The 16439-nt window shown below is 39.8% G+C and overlaps 1 protein-coding gene across 2 annotated transcripts; it reads left to right on the top strand.

Annotated features, from left to right (window-relative positions):
* Positions 1-1701: 1701 nt before the first annotated feature.
* On the top strand, positions 1702-16132 carry SLC25A46 (solute carrier family 25 member 46; the record flags this gene model as incomplete). 2 transcript variants are annotated; one of them, XM_082012775.1, is made up of 8 exons in its annotated part: positions 1702-1974; positions 3891-3931; positions 7124-7181; positions 7695-7772; positions 8489-8589; positions 11790-11846; positions 12326-12383; positions 15554-16132. In XM_082012775.1, the coding sequence occupies 8 exons, from the start codon at positions 1702-1704 to the stop codon at positions 16130-16132; spliced, it is 1245 nt and encodes a 414-aa protein (XP_081868901.1). The 2 variants fall into 2 exon arrangements, with proteins under 2 accessions (XP_081868901.1, XP_081868902.1); XM_082012776.1 differs by having other exon boundaries at positions 1702-1954; positions 3889-3931.
* Positions 16133-16439: the final 307 nt, after the last annotated feature.

Consider the following 16439-nt stretch of genomic DNA (forward strand, 5'->3'; position numbering starts at 1 on the left):
GTGTTACTTTCGGAAGGGCTTTCCTTCTTGTCCTGGTATACAATGTTGCCAGAGACTTCCGAGTCGAATTTGGAAGTTGCGACTATTTCTGTTTATTAATGTAGGTCAGCACAGATGTAAAATGTGTTGTAGTTCAGTTTCCTCCTGTTACGGCTTTAAAGCAAATGACTGGTTAGGTCCAGTACTGAAGTAACACACCTTTGGGGGTTTTTTGGCTTTGGGTTTTTTTTTTCTTTTGATTGACAGGTAGGTAGGTAGGTAGGTAGGTAGGTAGGTAGATCGATCGATCGATCGATCGATCGATCTTTCAGGTTACTTTTGTTACCTGTAGTTTTGGCTGAGGAGCGTTCAATAGTTAAGACCTTTCTCTGCTTAAGTAAAAGTACTTCATTGTGAGTAATGACAAATACTTTTACCTAGCCCTGGTTTGTATTGACAGAAAAATAATTTGCCAGAATGATTTGTGTGCATGTTCCAAACCTCAAGAAAATTTGCTAAGAGTATTACTCTAAAATTCTGTGAAAGCAGGATGAATCATTTCTATTTGCATAATGTATTGTACTTACTAAGTACAAAGCAAGCTTTTTAGACAGGCTGTTTTGCAGTTTCAAGGAAATACAGTAACTGGCAACGAGTGAAATAATCGTACTTCATAATGCTGTATGTATTAGACATTCTTGGCAATAATACTTCAGCACAACTTTTATGTTTCATATTTCCAGATAAACCTGTTTTAGAAATGAAAGTAACGCGGTTAGTTTTAATACCGATAATTATCTTTACCCCAAAAAAGGTCTGCAGTGGTTTGGTCCCTGCCTCCAGAGGCAGTTGGTTCTTCTGCCTATATTTTTGAGATTACAACATTAAAACACCATGTTCCCAGTAGACTTTCAGTTAACACGGAAAGTTGTGGCCTGATAAAAACAGAGGTCGAGAGAGAGAGGGTCCGCGCTGGGCTTTGCCTTACTGCGGGACAGACATGCTGTTGCTCCCTGGGGCTCTGCTCTTCCCAGGTCGAACACGGATGCGTGCTCTGCGCCCGGTCACTGGGCAGCGCCTGGAGCTCTACTGGTAAAATGAAACTAGCATTTAAGGGCAGAAGAGGAAGAAACCATCCCCAAGCACACTTGTGCGGAGCCGGAGAGGGCTGTAATGGTGGGAAAGCACAAAACGGTGGATGACTCCTGCTGCCCGTCTATATCTAGACTTAAAGAGGCGAGTGCTGGCTTAACCTTGTGTATGAAACAAGCAAAAGCTCTGTCTCAGGCCGAGACCTAGCTGTGGGAGACCTTGATGGGCGTCTCAGGGCAGGAGCGGCTGAGAAAGCACCAAGTCCACGAGGGAAAGCCCGGACCAAGCCTACACAGAGCGCCTTCCTCCCCGTCCCTCCCCGCCCCGGCACGGCTCGCTCGGGCCAGACCGCCGGAGCGACAGGGGGCGCTCTCGCCCGCTCTCCGCCGCCGTCCCAGGGCCGCAGCCTACCCCGCTGAACCCACCGCCCACCTCCCTCCTCCCCGAACCGGGCAGGAGGAGGGACGCTATTGGTCCGGCCGGCCACCGGCCTCGCCTTCTTCCTAGTCACGTGGCCTTCCGCTCGGCTTCAGCAGGGCGCGGCCCCCAGCTTCGCGACAGGAAGTGGCGATTGGGCGCGGGTTCCGTTGCTGCCGGTGCCGGTCTGTGTGCGACCTCCTTCCTACCGCTATGCACCCGCGGCGCCCCGAGGGCTTCGACGGCCTGGGCTACCGTGGAGGCAGCCGGGAGGAGCTGGGCCCTAGCGCCAGGCCCTTCGGCAGCGCCTCGGAGCTGGGCCACTGGGTGACCAGCCCGCCGGACATCCCCGGCAGCCGCAACCTGCACTGGGGGGAGAAGACGCCGCCGTACGGGGCGGGGACTCCGCTGGGGGGCGCCGGCCTCAACGAGGAGCCCAACCTCGGGGCGGGCGGCCCCGGCGCCGGTAAGGGAGGGCCCGGCCCGGTGGGGCAGCCGACTGCTCGCCGTTCCGCCTGTCCCTCGCTTGTCGCCTGCCCCAGCCCTCCCTGAGCGGCGCCGCGGCCGCCCGTTAGCGGCTGACCCGGCGAGGCGGGCAAGGGCGAGCAGGCGGCGGCCGTGGCCTGCGCCGAGGCCTGTCCGCGCCCCTTCGAGCGCCGCCTGGGTTTGCCGGTGCTGACCTCTGCCGCGCCGGGCCTGGAGGCGCGTTGCAGCCGCGGGCTTGCGATGCTGCAGCGCCAGGGCAAAAAAAGACCTTTAGAAGGAAAAGAGCCCGCTCCATCCGTCTCGCACCAGCACCCGGTTGGCAATGTAGCACCACGTAGTTACACGCAGATACGATTGACAGTGCCAGAATGCACCCTCCAGCTTCTAGTTAAGCAGCCTGTGGTCAGCTCCCCATTGCCCATGCAAACGGTATCTTGCAGAAATACTCTGCCTTCTCTAAAGGCAGGAGGTACCTTTGGGTCTTGCAGTATGTTTTGTTATGTAGTCAGCGCAATGCTTCAGGCTTTCTGTCTTCTGGCTGCTTTTATTGTTTTCAAAAAGTACAAGGGGTATGACATGAGTTGCTGAAGTAAACACACCCCTCCATCCCCCCCCCCCCGCATGATAGTGAAAGAACTGTGGAACTCGTAGAATTTGAGGAAGCAACTGTGTACTCTTCCAGTAATTGTTGGGAAACTGAGCAGAAACCCTCAGAAGTATGGTATTATTTTATGTCTTTGTAAAATTGAGGTGAATTAAGAGAAAATTGCAAAATCTAGGCTACTGAACGTTGTCTGCTTTAATTAAAAGGATGTTCTTGAGCAATTTATATGCACTTGAGTATCGAAGTTTTATGAAAGACTATTTAAAATTGAATTGTATTAATGAGAGGGTCTTTTTTTTTTTTTTTTTTTTTAACCTGTAACGCAGTGGTTTTGTTTAGGTTTTATGAGTACAACCCTTAGCTGGACTTTCATCCATGCAAGCACTACTTAAAGCGCTACTTAAATATTCTTAAGTACGTGGACTCTACCTTTTTTTTTTTGTCCTATCTGCTTATGGAGGGTATGTTGATTCTGCATTTTGGATGACTGATAAGGAGTTCTTGTATCACTGAGTCCAGCTTCTGCAAGTGGAGAGTCTTATCATTCTTCTTGAGGAGAGCTGACACATCTGTGTGGAGCTCCACTGAGGTTACCGGCATTACCAACATTTACAGCCTGCTTGCACCCTGTCAGTTGTAGGGCTGAGCATTAATTTTCAGTTGCAATTTGCTGGCTCTGAGAGTCTTAAAATCTCTTCTGATAATTCCAAATTTGTAAATGTCTGTCTGGTAGCAGACAACAGAAAATTGAATCTATTATTCTTGTTGCTATTTTAACAGTTCTCTAGTAACTAGATTTTTGTGAAAGAGTGGAGAAAACTCAAATTTGCATTATGTTGATGTTTGTTGCATCATCAATGGCATTTTGTGTTACTTTTCCCAAAGTTTCCTTCTTTTTACTGTTTTTGTTTTTAAAATTGATTTCACATCTCTAAATTTATTTCAGAATTATTGTACATTCTCATGCATACTAACTTGTTCAGCGGTTAGTTTGAGTTAGATTTTTTTTTTTAGGTACTAAAATAGTCTGTTTTACTGTTTTTGTCTCTCCCCTCCTCCCGCGCTGTTTTAAGACGAGAATAATTTATGAAAGTATGTACAAACTCAAACGCAGTCCAAAGTGCAAATATTCCTGGGGGAATAATTTTTTTTATATTCTCTCTTGCTGAGTTGACACAAATGTTGTGGTTTAGTGCTTGTAATTTTCTGAAGCAAGTACAGTATATAACTAGTTTTTCAGATGGTCTGCATGACATTTTCTCACACTTTGTGATTATTGCTGCTGTATAATCTGTTTTCATTTTTTTCAGAGCAGTTGAACAGATTTGCAGGCTTTGGTATTGGCCTTGCAAGGTAAGAGTTGTGCGATAATTTTCAGTGATAATGAAGTAGTAAAGCTATAGTTATCTTATGATCGTTATGTACACTTTTGTGTTTTGTTTTTATGCCAGTAGACTTAGGCAGTTGAAAAGCCTTTAGAAACCTACTACCTGAATTCTATATAGGTTTCTGTTCTCTTTAACTGAAGTGTTCCTCAGAATTACTTAATCAGCAATGAATATAAGAAATAGTTTTTCATACAGTAGGCCCAGGATATGTGTACCCCAGCAGAGCAATCTGAAAATAACACCAGAAAATTGTTTTCACATTTGCCACTTTTACTAATGTTTTTAGGTAATGTGAATGTTTCCTAAGAAGGTGAAAATGTCTTCAAGTATGTTGTCAAAGTTTTCTGGAATAGTAATGTTGATCTAGCCAAGTGGTCCAACAGCCATTTTATTCTTTATAAGTGGCACTGATTATTGATAGTATTTTTGAGCAAGTGGTGGACTTCAGCATGCTTAATAACATTTTCAGAGCTTAAACTGTCAAGTGTAAGGATCATGATAAGCTGAGTATTTTTTGTAGGATGCCTGCTCAGTCGTAGTCACCTGATTAGGTTTTTCTTGGTCAATGTACTGATGCAGCTTGTGAAAGGGTGGGAGGTGGGTGGGGGGTTTGTCTTGAAAAAGTTATGACTGAAAGAAGTTTTACTCCTTATTGACCTGAATGTGAGACTTCTCAGAGAAAAGTGCTTCTCTCTTCAGAACATGAGAGTACTTGTGTCACTTAGCCAGCTAGACCAACATGGGAAGCTATGTCAGTTGAGGTTCTTATAGTGTACTTCTGCTTAAAGAGATGAGCCTTTTACTTGAACACCAGCCTGTCCTGCTCCTTACCCCATTGTTATCACCCTTGATGCCATCAGAACCTCTTTTAACCAGTTTGACTCACTAAAACAGAAGACAAAGTCAATGAAAGAGCTGGATTATTTTTTGCTGTTTCAGTTAGGTTGATTTACCTGGGAGTTGACTAGCTGTGAAAGCCAGCAGACACCACCTAACTGGAGCAGAGAGGGAAGGGATAAAGGAGGAGGACTAGGAATGGCCATTTTTGGCAAGTAATGAGCTGCTTAAATTAGATCATCCAATCTCATGAAACTGCCTGTCCCTCTTCTCCCATTGCTTCCCTTGCAGGGGCTCAGCTTGCTCATTCAAACCCCTTGATGAGCCTTTTCAGTTTTTTAAAATAGAATTGATGGGGGTGGGGGGAACAACTAGCCCCCTTCCCCACCCCCCCCCAACCATATAAAGAGTTTGTTTGATTTCTTTTCAACCTTATCAGGATGAATGAGCTTAGGAGGGTATCAGCAAAGGAGTGGAGCCATAGCACAGGAACATGTTGATCTCCTTCAGGAGCAGAGATGTTAGCGTGGCTCAGTTGTCCTTTTGAAATATGCTTTGATTTAATCAAGCATGACAAAGTTTTCCACATCCTGAGCACCATGGCCACTGGGACTAAAATGAGCTTGTGGAGAGATGATCAACACTGTATCATTGCTGAGAGCAATTCTCCCTGCTTATGCTTTTGCATTTCTACCAGATCACTTGTCAGACACAGGGGATAAAGTCAGAAATCTTGTAGAAAACACCCAAAAGAAAAGGTTAGGTTTTGTGAGGTTAGTTGAGTTGCCTACCAGGAGGGCTTAGGAGATAGCAGCTGAAGTATGGGGTAAGTTTCACCTCTTTTAGTAGTAGCAAACTACTAATTAGCTTAATAGTTATGAGACTGCAGGCTCAGTATTTTTCTGTGCCAATTAATACATGTTTATCCAGAGTAAAATCCCTATAAGAGACCTAACCCAGATGATACTGTGGGTTGGTGATCAGAGCTGTTACTTGGAATGCTTAGGCAAAGCCTGGAGGTTCTGCTTTGCTAATCCATATCCCAGGTTTGAACCATATACAGGTAAATACTCTGGTTACTCAGGCACTTTGAGATTAAATTAAAAGTTTCTCTGCATGGCTGTGACCAGGAATCCTGCTTTAGAACTGAGAGAACTTTCCTCTGAAGGTTTGATTGAAGTAACCTTTCTAGGGGTGGAGGGAGAGTTGGCTTTGGGCAGCAGGACTTTCTGATGGAAAAAAACGAAACAGCTGTTAGTACCAGTCCTCTGGAGCTGCTAAGGAGGTTCTTGATTAATAATGTGGTACTCAGAATTACAGAGAACTGGAAACAAATTCTTTGATAATTCTGCCTCTGGCCAATAACCCCAAGAACTGGAAACAAATTCTTTGATAATTCTGCCTCTGGCCAATAACCCCAGCTGGCAGCTAAGCACCACGCAGCCACTCACTCAGTCCTCCTGTAGTGGGATGGGGGAGAGAATCAGAAGAGTAAAAGTGAGAAAACTTGTGGGTTTAGATAAAGACAGTTTAATAGGTAAAGCAAAAGCCACACACAAGCAAAACAAAACAGGGAATTTGTTCACTGCTTCCCATCTGCAGGCAGCTATTCAGCCACCTTCAGGAAAGCAGGGCTCCATCATGCATAACAGTTACTTAGGAAGACAGACACCATAACTCCTAATGTTCCTCGTTCTTCCCTCAGTTTTATATGCTGAGCATGGAAGGGGGCATGGAATATCCCTTTGGTCAGTTGGGGTCAGCTGTCCCAGCTGTGTCCTCTCCCAACTTCTTGTGCAACCCCAGCTTATTCACTGGTGGGATGGTGTGTGAAGCAGAAAAGGCCTTGACTCTGTGTAAGCACTGCTCAGCAATAATGAAAACATCATTGTATTATGAACACTGCTTCTAGCACAAATCCAAAACACAGCCTCATACTAGCTTCTATGAAGAAAATTAACTTTATCCCAGACAAAACCAGCACACCTGTTTTGTTCCCTCATGTTTTGCAGAGGAAAACTTTAAGAAATTTGGTATATTGTTTTGCCTATAAAAAATACATACATTCATGTTCTCTCTCTCTCTTCCCCCCCCCCCCCCCTCAGTGTTTTAATAGTGAATGTATATGTTGGGTTTTCTGATACTTGTTGCTTTATAGTATTGGCAGGCTATCAGGTAGCCATCCAAAATGCCTCATTAATTCACTAGATAATTTATAGTTTTTCCAATGCCAATCTAACATTGTTAGAGAAAAATAACAACCCTTTTCTAATAAATTTACAATGGCTTCCCATGCTTTAAATACACCTTTCTTTTAAAGCCTATTTACAGAAAATGTATTGGCACATCCGTGCATTGTTCTACGTCGTCAGTGTCAGGTATGTCTTTTATATTACCTCTTCCAGTCAGACCTCCTTTGTACTGTGATATTTGTTTTCACACTCTGTAGAATATAAGGAAGCTTTACCAGTTTTAGAGGGATGCTGCTACATTAACATGTTTTTCTTTGTAACTACATGGAAAACATGTTTTCCTTTCTGAAATTTAACTGATCTTGAACAGCTTACTCATTTTTGCTTGGGCAATAGAAAATAAATTAGAGCATGTAAGTGTTTCAGAGTCTGTGGAGCAGGTTCCAGATCCCCATTTATAAGCAGGATGCTTTGTTTCCAATATTTTCTGGTTTATGCTTGCTTTATTGTTGCATTTTCAGCATACAAATACTTAAGTTCTGCCTGTTTCCCTAAGTTTCAGTGAGAATTTATTCATATTTTGGTCACTTTATCTGACCTTTGCAGAGGTAAAATCCTTATTTTGAAAGTGCTTTTTCGTTTAGAGTTGTAACGTCTGCAAGCATGGTTATGAAATTGCCATTATATTTTTTTTAACAGGTTAACTATCATGCTCGGAATTATCATCTCACTCCATTTACTATTGTCAATATTATGTACAGCATCAATAAGACACAGGTCAGTACTTGGTGTCAGGCTGTATCTGATCAGTGAAGGTTACTATAACACATATGTACATTGACATCTATAAATCTTTATGTAACTCGCGATTAAAAACATTGCTATTGTAAGGGTTTGTTATTTTTATTGTTGGAGAAATGTTTCAAGAACATCATTGTTGATTATTTTTTTAAGAAGTGTAGTATTTAGTGGAGAAGATTTGCAAATACTAGAAAACAAAAGGTCCCTGAAACAGATTTTTTTAATCAGGAATCTAAAAGGTAATTAATCTTCATGTGGATACAGAGATTATTCAAATTACTACTTCCAAAGATAGTATTGCATGAATTACCACTTCTGCCTGGGAATGACAATCCTCCTCAGATAGGAGACAGTAAGAAAAGACTTTCTGGATTTATTACAGATGTGCTTTAACCATCTTGAGCTCATATTGACCATAGAAAACAGTTCTAATTTTATGGTACTTAGAGTATTAACAGGGAGAGAGGTGCCTCAAATTGTTGACAAGTGTTTGAAATTATCAAAGAACACAAGTTTCTTCAGAGTTGAAAAGCTGGTTGTCCCCTGAATTTTGTGATAGTGAAGTTTAATGGCAGAATTGTAGCCTTGTGTGGTCTGAATTTGGTGAAAATTTTATAAAAATTAGTAAGATGAAAAGATTTTTGAGCTTTTGTTGTTCACTATTAAAATATGTTGTATATGTCAAAACACAGGGTCCAAGAGCTCTCTGGAAAGGAATGGGCAGCACTTTCATTGTTCAAGGCATAACCCTGGGAACAGAAGGCATCATCAGTGAATTTACACCTTTGCCAAGGTATTGCGTGGGATTTTTACTGCTTCTAACATTGATCATTAGTTGTTGACTTATATTCAAAGTGTTAGAAATGTAAGGCCGTACAAAAAATTTTACTTAATTAGAACAGTCACACACTGAATAGGTGGTTTCAGCGCAATGTGGTTGTCTTGGCAAAGACAACCTTGTAATTAAGAAACAGCAAGAGACTCTTTCTGGGAGTTTTGTATGTTTGGTCTGTCTGCCTACTGCTATGAGCGTAGAAATAACATAGCAAATTGGTCTTCAGTATAATTCCAGTGGGATAACAGGATTCATAAGTTTCTCTTTGTATTTTGGTTTGTATTATGTGGTACTATCAAATTTAATGTCTAAAGTAAAATGTCATAGTTCCATTAATCTAAATATAGAAAACTTACATGGCTAATGAGCCAGCACTGACATCTTCACTAACATTTTAACTGTCGTTGGTAGGTGAGAGAAAAGAATGGCCTGCATTAATAAATGAAAAGACATGGTAAATGAAAGTCTATGTGGCTGTCAGCTTTGAATTCCTCCTTTACCAGTAACTATATGTGCATTGCTCAGTATTTTCACAAAGGGCTTACAACTGAAAATGAGTGACTTCATTTAAAGAGATGTTCACCATTCTACTTCACTCTGTCTATCTTAAGCTATAGAAGTTTAGTAATAACTTCTTATTTTGTTTTTGACTCTGCCTGCTTTTTATGCTGAACTAAAACTACAGGATTATGGTAAAACACTGATTGTCTTTCTGCTTTGAGATACAAGTCTGATAAAGAATTTTTGTCTGAAGACTTTTATCAGTATTTTCTTTTATAATGGACCCGAGCTAACAGTAGGGGCTGACAACTGTAATAGTATATATTGTCAGGTTTGTTACAGATATTTTAAGAGTAAGCTGGTTGTGTGAGAGAGTTTATTGTATGAAGTAACTAAAATTTTTAGTGAAATGCAAGGAGACTGTGAGATAGTCAAAATTTAGGAAATGATACTTAACAGTTGCATGGCACACATTGAAGCCAGTAAAATGATAAACACCTGTCTTGGAAAATATATTAGGGAGGCAGGCAAGTAGTTGGCTTTAAGGCTGGTTAAAGTTGAATGGACTGGTGGGCTTGAGAATTGTGTTAGTTTTCAGAAGAGCCACGGGTTTGTTTTTAATGTGTGGACAGAGACCAAGTACTTAAGGGATGTGGAAACTGACCTGGTTTTAAAGATAAGAAATATAGGCAGGCTGAATCAAACTACTATTATGGTGCATGCATACTAATAGAAGTAAGTTTTTGCAGGTTCTAGCATTTGTCAAAAGTATTAGCAAAAGCATTTCATACTTAAGTTGCGTGGAATGTGTATTTAAGCTTTCTGGTCTTCTCTGTCTCATGTAACTGAAATTCTCAGGCATACACTTTCCTCCAAGCGTGACTTGCTGCAATGTTTTTAAATACTGCTGTAGGGGATGCTAAAGTTCATGAGATGTGATATAGTCTTTATTTTCATAGTTCTGATTTCTGTCCAGTGTGAGCAAGGATTTTCTTCTTGTGGGCCAGTTTTTCAGTAGTTTGAAAAGTAAGCTGGTGCTGCTGCCAAAAGAAGCAATCATTTCTGCTAGTAGTTGCTCATTCCCTCCGCAGTGCTACCTCATCCTTGTGCCAACACAGTATGTGAACAGTTATGAAATGAACTGGATTGGGGAAGTGGTTCGGCTAAAATGGTTGTCTTGTAGATGCACCACCCCATGCAGTTTTCTACTAGATGCTCTCCCTTCCTTTTTAATTGTAGCATGCGTGTTTGGGCTGTCACAGGGAGGTGAAGGTTATTGCGTATACCAGCAGTGCCAGCAAATCTGATTTAAATGGTTATTTAATTATATTATCAAGCTCCAAAGGACACATGGAAGTGAAATGTCAATTCCTGTTCTGTATCATTATATCATAAAAGAATCCCCTTGTTTTAGGAGAGGGGGCACAGAAATAAGTGTTAATATTTTCGTGGCAAGTTGAATGTGGTTCTGTACTAGACAAACTTATTCCATAATTGTTCTTCCACTGCAGGAATAGTTATACCTAGTGGATTGACAGGTCAGGCTTTCACATATTAGTTTGGCTGTCTTCATTTTCCACATCTTTTAAGTATTATGGCTCAGCAGATGTGATCCAAGTGTCCAAGATACATAATGGTAAATGGTCTTCCCTTCCTCTTTAGTGACTGACCTATGTATTTAGGAAAGTGATAGCTACTAGTAACACAATGCATCAGAAAAAGAGTAAACAGTTTCCTTTCTTGGGTTAGAGTTGTAACTACAGGCAGTGGGTGAGTGCGATTCCTGGACAAGAATTGAAGCTGAACACTTTATAGCTTATTACTAAAAGTGCATGGTCTACTGTGTCCAACATTTCTGAAAGAACTATCTTTACCTCGTAGCTAGAGTATTTACTAAATGTATGCTGAATGCATTTGGTATTGTAACGTTATTTTGAGCTAGGTGGGATTACATTTTCTTTTAAGTGGAGCATAGTTAACATTTACTCTTCATATTTTGAAGTGTTTAACTAGAAAATGCTACTTTAAGGGGATTTTTTTTAAGTCACATTTGCGTTAAACACGTGGATTTTCTTTTGCTTTGCCAGGATATGCTAAAGACTGGTCATAAGCCAAAAGACTTGATTTAAGTCTATACAGAATTACTATGCAGCTTCTAGTCTGACCTATTGTACTTGGTCTTGTTTAACTGTGTCAGAATGTGATTTAGTTTTTTCAGGAAAGAAGCAACTGGGTAAGCATAACCTCAAAGAACAGAAGAAGCATAAACAAACCATAATAAAAATGTATGTTGATAAATGAAAACTATTGAGATTTTAAAATAATCCAATATTCCCTGAAAATGTCTTTAAGAGTTAGTACATATGGATACAAAATAAATGCAAAACACTAAAGCCAGTAGGTGTGAGAGCTACAGACACTTTATAATTGAAAGCTTTTTGACAGAATGTCTAACAGGCCTGAATAGCTTCTTGAAGTTAAGCATAATTTATTAAATGTGTAGCTGATATGTCTTTCCACTATGGGAAATCCTCCACGTAAATGGATAGTAGAACACCAATATGAGAACTGGATGTTGACAGGTGCTAATAGTATGGAAGAAATGCTTGAGAATGACATGCTCTTATCCATATTAAGGTAAATACTTCTCTTTTTAGGGAGCTTTCACATAAATGGAACCTCAAGCAGATAGGTGGACACCTTCTACTCAAAGGGTAAGTATAGCATGTGTTATTACCTTATGTCTTATTATCTAAACATTAATAAAACTACTAAATGCACATTAATTTATTCTGCAGCTAGTGTTACTTGACAGGTGCTAATAGTAATTTTCAAATTTTTATTTTTTTGAACAATCTTGATTGCATATACCACTTTATCAAATTATTTTCTGTTATTAGATCCCTGTGTCTGCATGGAACCTGGCTAATTTAAAAGATTAGATGCTTTTAATCATTAAATTATGATATCTGAGAGACCTGAATCAGTCTGGTCACAGGGAAATAGAATTTAACAGAACTTCAGACTGAAGTTTGTGTCAACTTGCTAATATTAATTTTAATAATTGAGTTAAAGTTTGTTATTTTTCTCTCGGGTATGACTTGGTAGATAACTTCATCAACTTTCAGGTGCATATTTAGCTAAAATTATAGTATTGTCATGACTTTAATTCTTATCTTGTTGATTTCTACAGCTTAACACATGTGATAGCAATGCCTTTTTATTCTGCGAGCCTGATTGAAACTGTACAGGTAACTTACATGTATTTAAAACATTCTAAAAGATATTGTTATTCTCGGTATAGATTAGCTTATGTGGAGAAGTGAGTCTTTGGCTTTAGATTCAGGTTCGTGTTGCAGTAGCTACATTTGTTTTGCTTGAGGCTGTATGACATTAACTGAGATTAAAAAGTACTTACTCTGATGGGTATATTAGTTGTATTAAGTCTAAATCCAGAATTAGAAAGGACATTTAATGTAGATAGTTGGAATATGTTGTCTGTGAAATAAGAACAAGTTACATCTATGTGTTCTAGCAGATAAGCCATAAGGAAGTTTTTCTCATGTAAATATTTTAAAAGGCTTGCTAGGCAAGTTGTTACAGTGACCATTTATCCTATAACAACTATAAAGCCTTTCCAGTAACTCAGCCTTTTTTTGCTAAAATACTGTACTCTACTATTTCAGGATTGCTTTCATTCAGTCAACCTTTTGCTTTTATATTTTCATCTAGTTCTTCCTTAGTCAATCAAATAAATATCTGGACCTGTCACTTAGATGCAGCCAAACTTGTTTGGTAATTGTACAGAGTAACCCATAGCACTGTATTGCAGATTGCCTGTCAGTGGGTTGTTGCATCTCTTTCTGGAGAAAGAGGCAGGGTTTAGCTATGCGGATGTAGTCAAGAGTAATTCTTCCAGCTATCTCTATATAATGAGTTACTCTTAATTGACATGATAGTATCTTTGCACAGCTAATGGAACTCTTACTGTAAAGTAAGCTCTTGTATGCAGGGTGGTACAGGATAGTCACTCCTGTCATTCAGTCATCAAAATAATAGTTTTCATTCATAGCATAGACAAGTTGTAAGTACAGTCAAAACTGATTTAGATCCAGCTGTTTAAACCTACAGTTCAACTGCTGGTATATATCTGCAAAATGGTGCTTTTTCTGTGGAGAAGAGGCAAACAAGGTTGACTTCTACAGTTTCTTAGTTTCAGCCTGTACTTTAGAGGGAGGGAGGGGTCCCCCCCCGCCTTAAGAGGCAGGATTCTCCTCAGTGCAGAGGATCCAAACTTCAAGGAGACAGAAAGTACTAGGAAGGCTGTTTTGTCTGAACTGGCCACATTATGGACTAACAGGACAGGTGAGATTAAACATCTATGTGTGGGAACATGTAGATTCCCAACAACAAACACATTCTCTAAAGTTACTCTGTATTTAAGAAACCCTTTTCCTCTCTTCAAGATAATTCAATAGAAAATAATGTTCCATGAATCCAGTGTGAGTAGGTCTCTGAATTTGCAGAAGCCATGGGAAGATTTAACTGATCTCATACTAGGAAGCTGATTTAGGAAACTTTTATGTCCTGGGGAACGGCTTTACCCTGAGCATGCCATAATCCTGGAACTAGAAACAGTGGTAGAACACTGTTAATGTTTCTTGAGTTCATAGCAGGCCACAGAATGGAATGTTTTATGCAGGTATCTTACTGCTTGTATTTTTGTCTGAAAGGGTGTTAGCTGTCTTGTTGGACATAAACATATTTATCAATAAATGATAAAAGAGAACATGATGTAGAGCCTGTCTTCTGTATGCAAAATAAGTAACAGTTTCTTTGCTAGAAAGCAGTTTAAGAGGAAAACAATCAAAAAGGCAAAACAGCATCTCCTCCAGTCTTTGAGACAGGTGATCATCTCTGTAAAGCATTGGTAATGAAAATAATTCCACTGACATCTGAGGGTTTTAGGCTTAGTAGGTTCAGCTGTGTGCAAGTATTTTACCAAATAAGTGTATATATGCTGTGTGAAATGTATTCTCCAGTTCCTGGAAACATCATCATCATGAGCTTTCTTATTAGTAACACAACAGAGGTAATGATAGCATTTGTGAAGATTTTATTTATGCTGTATTAATCAGTCCAGGAAGGCAACTTGGCTTATCAGGTTTGCATTATATTCCAGTGCTGCAAGAGGACAATGACCAAGAACAAACTATAAAAGTTAAAGATTGTGGGATTTGTTACTAACAGTTTTACATTAACTTTTATTGTCTTAATTCTGATACACCATACTGTTCAACAGTATTACTTTGACACACTTCTGCAACTAAATACATTTCATCAAAGTAACTGTAAGTGGTAGAAATTTGTGGCTGTCACATTACTGTTTTGTCTTTAACATTTCAAACCACATGGTGGCGTGTTTGACAAAAACAAGCACAGTTTTGAAGTGCCGTGACCATAATTATATGGGGGAGGAGAGGATTCAATAGGGGTTAATGCTTAAGTTGTGCTTAAAGTCTAGAGCAACGTTATAGTCAGAAGGATTTGAACTAGCTTCTCTTCCGTGCAGACTGACCATGAGGACTTTGCAGGCTGTTAGTCCTTCCCCAGAGTACTGAGGACTGTTCTGGTGGCTTTTCCTGGCATGACCTCAGGACACAGCCAGCATGGACTCGGACTTGGGCACCGAGGAGAACTCACACATAGTGAATTTTGGATGTAACAGATGATAAAACACTGACTTTGTATAAGCATTAGAAGGGGAAACAATGTCTTTAGCTTAATCCTACAGTCATAGGTGGAATGTAATGGAGTAAATAATTACTAAGTGAATTATTGATTTTCATTACATGAACAAAATAATTACCTCTTTTCTAAGAGGCAGCATGGGTAAAGAGTGCTATTTTAGATGCAAATAATGGAATGGAAATGTACAGAGCTGAACCTATTAAATTCAAATTAAAAATGATCTTTCAACTCAACTTTAGCTATGGAAGTCTTTATTATGCACATTCAAGTTCAACAACTAGACTTAAAGCCCTTAAAGAAAAGGGCTTTTAAATGACAGTAAGTATTTATAATTTTGCTCTGGAAGTAGGCATTTTCAGTACACGACTGTTTTGCAGACTGATACTTTCAGCAGTAGGCTGAAAGTTGAATTTCTTTGGTAGTAACACAAATAACTGGAATGTACATTAAATATTAAACACTCTTTGAAATGGGTTCATATTTTAAAAGCAAGTTTACCTGAATGCTATCAAGAGTGTTAGAGCAAAGAATTTATATCAACATAGCTGTGTAGATACAATAGCATGCAAATGCTTAACTCAAAGTTCAGCAGTGATAAATTGTTGAAGTGGATGTCAACATGGTTATGAAATGGGAAGCACAAGTTGTAACTATTCCATTGTGCTTGTAGAGTGAAATCATTCGAGATAATCCTGGCATCCTGGACTGCGTGAAAGAAGGAATCGGCAGAGTTGTAGGCATGGGAGTACCCCATAGCAAGCGTCTCCTTCCTCTGATGGTCTTGACTTTTCCAACTGTTCTACATGGAGTTCTTCACTACGTCATCAGTTCCATCATCCAGAAGCTTGTTTTGTTTGTTCTGAAAAGGGGTAGTTCCCACAACATTCCAGCTGAGAGCTCTACTTCGGTGCAGAGCATGCTGGATGCGTATTTTCCAGAACTTATAGCTAGCTTTGCTGCTAGCCTTTGTGCTGATGTCATGCTTTATCCACTGGAGACAGTTTTACACCGCCTTCATATTCAAGGGACACGCACAATAATTGACAATACAGACCTTGGCTATGAAGTGCTTCCGATCAATACTCAGTATGAGGGAATGAGAGACTGCATAAATACCATAAAACGGGAAGAAGGCATGCTAGGTTTTTATAAAGGATTTGGAGCTGTTATAGTACAGTATACCTTGCATGTGGCAGTTTTACAGCTTACCAAAATTATTTACTCAACACTGCTTCAAAATGTTTCTTAGTCTGTTCAGGTGTGGATTTAGCACAGTGGACATGTTTGACTTACTAACGTAATTATTGTTTAAAATGGCTTAGAAAATGAAGTTTGAAGAATCCACTCTGTGGATTCTCCTTACACTGTAAAAACTTGTTTAAAAATGGGGATATAGATTCCTAAGTGTAATTAAAACAGTACTGTTTAAATTTAAAATTATAGACATAAATTAAATACATTTGTGCAGTCATAAAGAAGGGAATTGAATTTCAAATGTGGTTGGAGTGAGGATTTACCTTTCCTCTTACGAGTTAACTGACTTAAGGAACGGATAT

The sequence above is a fragment of the Phaethon aethereus genome (genome assembly GCF_964289735.1).
Source record: "Phaethon aethereus genome assembly, chromosome: Z".
NCBI lineage: Eukaryota > Metazoa > Chordata > Aves > Phaethontiformes > Phaethontidae > Phaethon > Phaethon aethereus.